Raw genomic sequence first — 9875 nt, forward strand, 5'->3', positions numbered from 1 at the left:
GCATTAGGCCTATTTCTGAATGAAATAATAAAATGCGACTTATACGACAATTTTTTTTATATACGTGTAGCGTATTTTAACCATGCAGCAAACTTTTTAAAATATTTTGATAAATTACTGAAAAAATAAATAATTAAATGACTTTTTAAACCATTTAACTGATTGTATTAATCGGTCAAAATTCTTACGGTCGGTTAACCGGTTATAATGAACATCCCTAGGGGGGACTATTTGCCAAATAAGCTTTATGCCAAGAGACCAAAGTTCATTTTTAGATAATCAAGCTGTACAATGATACTAGGGCTCTTTTAGTTGATAAACTGTTAGACAGAGGGGCTTTTGTATCCTTGACCATCCTCTCTGTATCCCTTTCTTTCTGGCACTCTTCTGACTCTATCTTGTTTTCTCTGTGCAGTGGGCACAAGGGTCCCACAAAAGCAGAATTGTGCAGCGCCCACCTGCTCTAACCATGACCCACTTTGACAGTTTGTAAGGAGTCAAATCAAGATCTCATATCAGCTCTAAATCATGTGTTCAAGTTCACAACACGGCTGCCTAGTTCTCACGGTTTTCTAAAGGTCTTACGAAATACAAATTTCTTCTTCTCTTTTGTGAGATACAAAAACCTTTCTTTAAATAGACATTACTGATCTGATGAGGATTCACATGGTCATCATATACGCACCTGCAGCGCTTCTGCCAGCAGTAGCCTATAGTCTATATAACGAATAAATAGGCCTATATGAGAAACATATTTTTACTTAAATAATAAATTAAGAAAATGAAAGAAACAAGTAGCCTATATGCAGAGCTCCGGTTCATTTTTGTGCTGCGTGAAAGGAAACACGACAGAAAGCGGCATCCTATTTTTCTTTAGGCTTATTTTACAAAAGCACAAAGATTTGTTTTTATTGTGAATGTACACAAATAAAGGCAAACCTTTTACAATTCCGATTATCTTTAGGACTAAAAGGAGTAGTTTCTTCCACTGTTAGAAGGAAAAAATTCAAGTGATTGCGCCTGCGCCGCATGTGCACACACAGTTAAGCATTGCTACCTTGACAATGCAGCCTGTTCATTATCATAATAAAATAGTCATTCAAACATATGGGAAAAAAAACTATTTAGTAAAAAATATGTAGTAAAATCTGTGCTGTTAAGTGTTATCACCGCACCGCCGTGATGTTATGCAAAAAATTTTGTTTTAAGTGGATATTGGAACGCGAGTGCATAAGAACATAATAAATAATAATTTGCCATTCAAATACATCGCGAATATGGAAAATTTGATTTTGTGTGGAATGAGAGACCCAACGTTGGTTTCAGTTTTGTTTTAGCCTAAATGAATTCGTTTTGGCTTGTCATTTATATTGCTATAGCTTCTTATATTTTTTATTCTTGTTCTTTTCTAAATACTGTTAATTGAAAGGATTTGTTGTGGAGTGAGGGGAACTAAAATAGCCTAGCTATGTTTACAGTGTTTATTATAATGTTTGTAAACATTTCACGTCGGCATTAGGCCTATTTCTGAATGAAATAATAAAATGCGACATATACGCGACTTAGCCTATGTTTTTTTTTCCCCTAAAAAAACTACTTTTTTTTACGCGTAGCGTATTTTAATCATGCAGCAAACCGTTTTAAATATTTTGATAAATTACTGAAAAAAAATAAAATAAATGACTTTTTAAACCGTTTAACTGATTGTATTAATCCCACCTGCTCTAACCATGACCCACTTTGACAGTTTGTAAGGAGTCAAATCAAGATCTCATATCAGCTCTAAATCATGTGTTCAAGTTCACAACACGGCTGCCTAGTTCTCACGGTTTTCTAAAGGTCTTACGAAATACAAATTTCTTCTCTTTTGTGAGATACAAAAACCTTTCTTTAAATAGACATTACTGATCTGATGTTTCAGTAAATAAAAATAATGCACTGAATTAAATGATAAAATATAATGTTGGGATATTAATATATTGGGTGATTTATGTTAAAACATTAAATTTACCTTAAAAATAAATATAAATATTATTCAGTACCCTTTCAAAATACAATTGAATGCTTCATACCAATAATAAATTAAAATAATTAAATACATAACTAAAATATTATTAAATACCTTTTAAAATACAATTAAATAATTAACACTATTAAATAATAATTAAAATAATTAAATACATAATTAAAACAATTAAAACAATGCAATATAACAAATATATTACAATTAATATTATAATATTAATAATAATAATAATATATATTTTTTAAACACACAAAAGGGACAGTGTATGCAATTAAATAATTAATACTAATAATTAATTAAAATAATTAAATACATAATTAAAAAATGTAAAACAATGCAATGTAAAAATACAAAAAATCTATTAAAATGAATATAATAATACTTTTTTTTAACACAAACACACAAAAGGGGCGGTGTATGCAGTGAATGCAGGAAATGATGTTTTTTTTTTTTTAAATTAAACAAGTTTTGTGGGTGATGATTCTATGTTCTGATCATACATAATGTGAAATGCTTTGTCTGAGATTAGAGTGATAACTGGCAAGTGAAGGTAATGAGGTCAAACATCCAGTGTACAGGTGAGCATGACTGACAGCAGCACCGTGACATGTCGTTCAATGAGTTTTACAATGAGACGTGACAGCTGAGTCCGCAGCCCTGATGTGAAACTTACTGCGAAACTGTCATTTTTCTGGACAGTGTGAGAGGAGAAGCAGAACAGACTAATATTAGACGACAGTAATAGCAGCATTAATAATTAACACACTCCACTCTCGCTTAACACAGCTGAGAGCTTAGAAACACCCTCCGTTACAGGGGCTTTAATATCAGAAAAGGAAAAAACAGCTTAGCATGGATAAAACACAAAACACACAGACAAGAAAGCCTAAACAAAGCTCAACTACAAATTAGGGAGTAAAAATGTGACAATTGAGCTTTTTAAGTTTAACTCCAAGTCTAAAACAGCTTTAATTTCATGCATATTATTTTCATAAACATGTTAAAGGAATAGAGCTCAAGAGTGACCTCCCAGAATTATTTTCCCCATTAATTTTCCATTGAGATTTAAAAAAATTGTTCAGAACTAAACCAGCCTGCAAAAATGGTATTTTCATATAAATTCTGTTTTTTTTATGCCCTAACGGATTCAACATCCTATATTATCCAAATATAGGTAAATAGTTAGACAGCTAAACTGATTTTGTTTCAAAGTTGTAAATAAAACAAAAAATACTGGAGTATGTTTTACAAGAAAATCAAAATGTCATGTTTAATTCAATGTTACTTGCCATTTCTTTGTAATTATTTTTAAAATGTACTAGCACTTTCTGGGTGAAAATTTTCAAAATATTTTTTCAGTGTAGCTAATGTTATCTAGTGTTCACTACAAAAACTCATATCCATTAAAACTGTAACTTATTTTGAAATGTGGATCTTTAATGAGTTTTTTTAATATTTTGAATAAAATAGTAGCTAAAATCGTCTAAAAATCAATTCTGAATGCCATTTTTACTTTTGGAATCAAACTATTGAACTCTATGGCACCTACTCATTCATGCATATTTGTGACCGACAACACAATCAACCAATCAGTGTCCTCGTCACTCACCCTGAGCTCCACCCACTTGTCCAGCATTCTTTTGTCATTGAACTCACAGAGCAGCCCAGAGGAAGTGATGCAGAAGGTGCTGTTTGCCTTCCGGCCCTTTCCACAGGTGACATCGCTAAAGAAATTATTCCGCAGCTCTCCAAGGAGACCAGAGCGGCCCAATAATGGTACTGTAGCATTCATCTGTGAGAGATGACATTTATGAGACTTTCATCTAGGACCAGGATAATATTCAGTACTGTATGAATGGGCTGGGAATTCATGTGACGTGACATTTTCAACTGTGGTCAGGTTTGACGTCTGTGGTGACAGCTAAGTGAGAGTTAGAGATAGTTTGCCACATTAGCAACGTGTACCTTGGACGACTTGGTGTGGTCAAGATACCAGAACTTCACGTGTCTATTTCCGGCTGTAACAAAGTAGGAGCTGTCATCTGAGAAAGACACAGCCGTCACTTTACTGGACACCTTGTTGGCGGCAACCACAACATTTTTCTGAAAGGACAAAAAGACAAATATTCAGTCTATAAAATTTTTATGCTATGATTTACGGTTCTGTTTTTTAGGCTACTGGTTGATTAAAGTGCAACAATCAAAAGGGTAAAATCATGGTAAACACAGAGTATGCAAAATGGAACTACATTAAAGGAATAGTTCACCAAAAAATTTAAATTTGCTTAACATTTACTCACCCTGAGGCCATTCAAGATGTAGATGAGTTTGTTTTTTTGTCAGAACAGATTTGGACAAATTTAGGATTACATCAGTTGCTCACCAGTGGATCCTCTGCAGTGAATGGGTGCCGTCAGAATGAGTGTCCAAACAGCTGATAAAAACATCACAATAATCCACAAGTAATTCACACCACTCCAGTCCATCAATTAACGTCTTGTGAAGCGAAAAAGCTGCATGTTTGTAAGAAACAAATCTAGGCAATTAAACTTTAAACCATCGCTTCAGGCCAAAATACCAGTCCATAATCCATAATAATGCTTCCTCCAGTGAAAAAGTCCATCCCTGTTGTCCACTCACATCAAAGTCCACCAACATATACGTTTAGGACTGTTTTTGCTTGTAAACGGTGGTTGGTCTGTGCAGATTTCTCTCCTGATTCAGACAAGATGACTTTTTCACTGGAGAAAGCAATATTATGGATAGAGAACAATTTGGTGGATTTGTTTACAAATACAATTACAAATACACAGCTTTTCGCTTTACTAGAAGTTAACTGATGGGGCTGTGTGGAATATTGTGATGTTTTTATCAGCTGTTTGGACTCTCATTCTGACGGCACCCATTCACTGCAGAGGATCCATTGGTGAGCAACTGATGTAATCCTAAATTTTTCCAAATCTGTTCTGATGAAGAAACAAACTCATCTACATCTTGGACAGCCTGAGGGTGAGTACGGTTTTCATTCCTGGCTGAACAATTCCTTTAAATTCCTCTTCTTTTCATTCTTGCCACATAAATGAAAACCATCTTTCATGACAGTACGAATATTGCTAGTCACCTTCCAGGCCCAGACGTTAACGATCATGTCATGTTGGTAACCCACGCTGACGATGTATTTACTGTTGGGGGAGAAAGCCACACACGCCACGCCGTATTTATGTTCATGTAACTCCGCCACCTGTGTCCTCTCCGCCACATCCCAGACACGCACCGCCGGCATATGACCGCTCTAGAGAGAGAGAGAGAGAGAGAGAGAGAGAAAGAGAGAGAGAGATTATGAGGGCTGTCAACATGCTTTAGTTCAGACAATCTCCACACAAGAGCAATATCTACCAGATTAAGAATATTTATTTAGAAACATACAACCAACATATATAAATATATACATACTACCTTCCAAAAGTTTGGCGTCAGTAAGATTTTTTTTAACGAATTGATACATTTATTCATCGAGGATATATTAATCAAAAGTGGCTGATCAAAGGTGACAATAAAGATACTTATAATTTTACAAAATATTCTCTTTTACTTAACATATAATGCTATTCTTTTAAATTTTCTTTTCATCAAAAAAATCCTGAAAAAAATTTAGCCAAGTTTTCACAAAAATATGAAGCAGCACAACCGTTTTCAACATTGACAATAATGAGAAATGTTTCTTGAGCATCAAATCATCATATTATAATATTTTTTGAAGGATCAGATGACACTGGAGATTTGAGTAACGGCTGCCGAAAATTCACTCAAAGAAATTTAATTTTAAAATATATTTAAATAGAAAACATATATTTTTTTACTGTGTTTTTTGATCAAATAAATGCAGCCTTGGTGAGCATAAGAGAGTTATTTAAAAAAATGAAAAGAAAAAAAAAAAACGTGTATATGTTATATTTTATAGAAATGTCCTTGACTTTGCCTGGCCTGAAAAACACCATTTTGAATATCCCCTGATATTTTCATATTTTCTCTGACTGTGGGAACCTTGGATTTATATTTTGATGTATAGCAAGCACTGTGTTTTTTGATCAAATAAATGCAGCCTTGGTGAGCATAAGAGAGTTATTTAAAAAAATGAAAAAAAAAAAAAAAACGTGTATATGTTATATATTATAGAAATGTCCTTGACTTTGCCTGGCCTGAAAAACACCATTTTGAATATCCCCTGATATTTTCATATTTTCTCTGACTGTGGGAACCTTGGATTTATATTTTGATGTATAGCAAGCATGTATTCAAGAGCACCTTTCCATTTTGTGCAATGCTTGTTTGTGCAACACGTTAACATAGATGTTGAGACAGGTCAGTTCAATCCCATGTTACGCAACTCCAATCAAGACGGATCATGTCAGATCACCGCAAACAAAAAGGAATGAATGAAGATTCATTCTGATTAATCTTACACAACATCCTGCTTTAATACAGCCCTGTGCTGCCAACATCTAAACAGCTTTCAGGGCTGCTGGGGCTTCACAGTGAGAATGTGGGGGTCAGTGGTCGAACCACAGTGAGCAGACAAATGCCGACTCCAGACTGTTTCTGTCTCTTCCTTCAGGCACATTTTATTTCTCTTCCTCCCTACCTGCTCTCTTCCTTGCCCTTTCTTGGCACTCTCGCTTTCACCTTTTTATGACAGCAGACACGGTCTGTGTGCAGGTTGGCATGCTATTTGGTTAACGACATTCCTCAAAATATATATTTTTTGTGTGCGTGTTGCACAGAAGAAAGTCAGTCATACAGGTTTGGAACAACATGAAAGTGAATATGACAATTTTCATTTTTGGGTGACCCTTTAAGAAAACATTTTTTTTTATAATGGATAACAAGCATTCCTCATTCAAATAATACACTCATTTTATAGAGATCGCACTCACAAAGATATTTTTAGCCCCCCCAAAAACTGCTTCAGAACTGAGCAGAACTACAAAAATGTATAATGACTATATACATTTTCATGATTTGATTAAATACATGTTTAAAGGCCTTGGAAATTATATTTTTGAAATTCCCTGATATTTCAGCATAATAGGGAACCTTTTAACACTCTAGCTAGAAACACTATTTCTACCACCTTTTTCTACTCAGATGACATAACTAAGTCTGCACATAAAGGGAAAAATAATAATAATAACTGGTATTATCAATCCAGTTGACCAAATGATCCAATCAAATCCAGATAGACAAAATCAGCTTCCATTCTGCATTATTTCCCGCTAATATTTCTGATAAGTCATTTTTAATACTTTTTTAAATACTTTTAAAAGTTTTAATACTGTTATCTTTTGTTTCAATCATTTAGTTTTATTCTGAAGGTTGTAATACTTTGTGTCTGTGTTTTATTACAATCTGGACATAACTTGCATGCTTCTGCGTGATTTATATATTGCAGTCAAAGCAATAAATCCCTCCTAATCCAAACGTTAGTGCTGCAAAATTGAGGAAGGAAAGCAATAGTCGTCATATTTGTCTGTACTTGACTCCACTGTGACAAGAGACAAATTACACTGATGGTTAGTCATTGCTCACAGAGATTTCAGATTTCAGGCCTGAAGGTGCAAGATAGAGAACTTTATTTTCATACAGCCGCCTACATCAGTTTTATCGAAGTATGAGATACTGCTCCAGAGCTCCTGACTTCCTATTAGATCATATGATGTAACCACAAAGCACAGATATACTGAGCAATTGAGTACTTACCTCGCCCGTGACCACGTATTTGCCATCAGGAGAGAAGGAGACCGTAGTGATGGTTTTCCTGTGAGAGAGTGGACGGAAGTATTTAAGACAATGTTGAAGTGTATGCATCCTGCTATTTAAGAGACTTCCTCTCCAGCTGGTCACCCATTGCTTATGATGATTATATGTTTGAGCCAGAGGTGGGGGCAAGTCACACATGTTCAAGTCTCAAGCAAGTCTCAAGTCCCTACCATCAAGTCTCAAGCAAGTCTCAAGTCACAGTACAAACAAATTAGTAACAGTTTCATATTGAATCTAAAGGGCTAATCTATTAGACTGTGTCTGTCATAAGCAGTCAAATGCGGCTTTACCGAGCTCAACGGCTATGGCCCGAGCTGTGATATAAACAAAATGCTATTGGCTATTTAAAAAAGGGGGCGGGGCTGCTTAATATGTTCCGCCCTGTCTTTCAGTTGAAATTACGTCAACACATAGAATAACACTGTGTGTTTTAAAGCACTACAGTGGATCTTTAAAGAACATTTTTCCACTATAAAGAACCTTTTTTGGAATGGAAAGGTTACACAGATGTTGAAGGTTCTTCATGGAACCATAAATGCCAACAAAGCACTAGTTTGCACTATTTCCATACTTTCTTCTGCACTGGAAGCTCCGGTCACCAAGTCAAATTCCTTGTGTGTGTAAACATACTTGGTAATAAAGCTCTTTCTGACTTCTGACGGTATAACTAGACTATTAATAATAAATGTTCTGTGAAAACAATGAACAGAAGCCTGTCACCATGATGCAAACATGAAATATCAGACAATACAGTAGTAGTTCTTTAAAGGTTTTTTTTACAGTGCACAGTCAGCAAATGTGCCTGACCTTGCATTTACAAGTGTGACCGCCCACCATTCACTCATGAACCATACTCTAATAAATGCTGGGTTAAATTCAACCCAGTGCTGGGTAAAATAGGGACAAACTCAGCAATTGGGTTGTTTTGACCCAGCGGTTGGGTTAAATGTTTAACCCAACCTTCTGGGTAGTAACCCAACCACTGGGTCAAAACAACCCAATTGCTGGGTTTGTCCCTATTTTACCCAGCACTGGGTTGTATTTAACCCAGCATTTTTTAGAGTGCACACTCAGACCTTTCATTGACCTCAAAATTGGCAATTGTTTTCCAAAACTATCTGATTGGCTGCTTCTATAAAACTTGTGCACAGGTTTTATCAGTCTGCTGGGAAACAAAATTGCATGTACAAGGTGCCAGGTTGCTCCAAAGAGCACTTCAGAGGAAGAACTACAATAGTTTGTTGCAACATTTAATCCTTCAAGAATATTTAGATATTTTGTTTAAGCAAGTAAATGGGAGATATCACAAATTAACAGTGTACAAAATTTTAACAGACTTTATTAATCGAGTTTAATGTAAATTTCTACATACACTAATACATCAACAATGAACTATACATTTTTTACAGCATTTCTTAATCTTTTTTTTTAATGTTAGTTAATATTGTTTATGTTTTAGTAATATTATGTGCTTTTGTAATTTGTATTAGTTTTTGTTTAAAAATATTTCTATTTAGCTTCCATTTTTTCCCCGTTTTAGTCATTTATATTAGTCATTTTTTAAACTTATAAGTTTTTCATCTAGTATTTTTATTTTATTTTAATTTATTGTAATTTAATTACCAAAAACATTGAGTTTTAGTTAACAATAACACTGGACCATTTGTTCACTCAGTCAGTCAAAACTGTTTAAACCTGTACCTTAAAGGTCCCCTGAAGTGCCTTGAAACACGCAGCATTATTCTATGTGGTGACGTAATTTCAACTGAAACAGGAAGAGAGGGCGGGACATATCGAGCAGCCCCGCCCCCTTTTTAAAATAGCCAATAGCGTTTAGTTTATCTGCTCGGGCCAGAGCCGTTGAGCTCGTAAAGCCGTATTTGACAGCCAAAGTCTAATAGATTACCCCCTAGATTCAATATGAAACTCTTAGTAAAACAAAATAGGGGTCATAATCATGCTGAGGCTGTGTAGTTGTAAAAGTTTTTAATATATGCCTATGATGCGATTTCAATTTTTTCTTTCTCTTTGG

The 9875-nt window shown here is 34.8% G+C and overlaps 1 protein-coding gene across 1 annotated transcript in view; it reads right to left on the minus strand.

Annotated features, from left to right (window-relative positions):
- The window catches only part of LOC107725721 (mitogen-activated protein kinase-binding protein 1-like), a 31615-nt gene extending 23777 nt beyond the window's left edge, over positions 1 to 7838 (minus strand). The window contains exons 1-5 of the mRNA XM_016535104.1: positions 7784 to 7838; positions 5148 to 5318; positions 3992 to 4129; positions 3636 to 3818; positions 2700 to 2717 (exon numbers count right to left, since the gene is read on the minus strand). Coding sequence (XP_016390590.1) covers positions 2700 to 2717; positions 3636 to 3818; positions 3992 to 4129; positions 5148 to 5309 — 501 coding nt within the window. The 5' untranslated portion in view covers positions 5310 to 5318; positions 7784 to 7838. The remainder of the gene's footprint in view (positions 1 to 2699; positions 2718 to 3635; positions 3819 to 3991; positions 4130 to 5147; positions 5319 to 7783) is intronic.
- Between the last annotated feature and the right edge of the window lie 2037 nt (positions 7839 to 9875).

The sequence above is a fragment of the Sinocyclocheilus rhinocerous genome, unplaced genomic scaffold, assembly GCF_001515625.1.
Source record: "Sinocyclocheilus rhinocerous isolate Xijiao unplaced genomic scaffold, SAMN03320098_v1.1 scaffold1004, whole genome shotgun sequence".
Lineage (NCBI taxonomy): Eukaryota > Metazoa > Chordata > Actinopteri > Cypriniformes > Cyprinidae > Sinocyclocheilus > Sinocyclocheilus rhinocerous.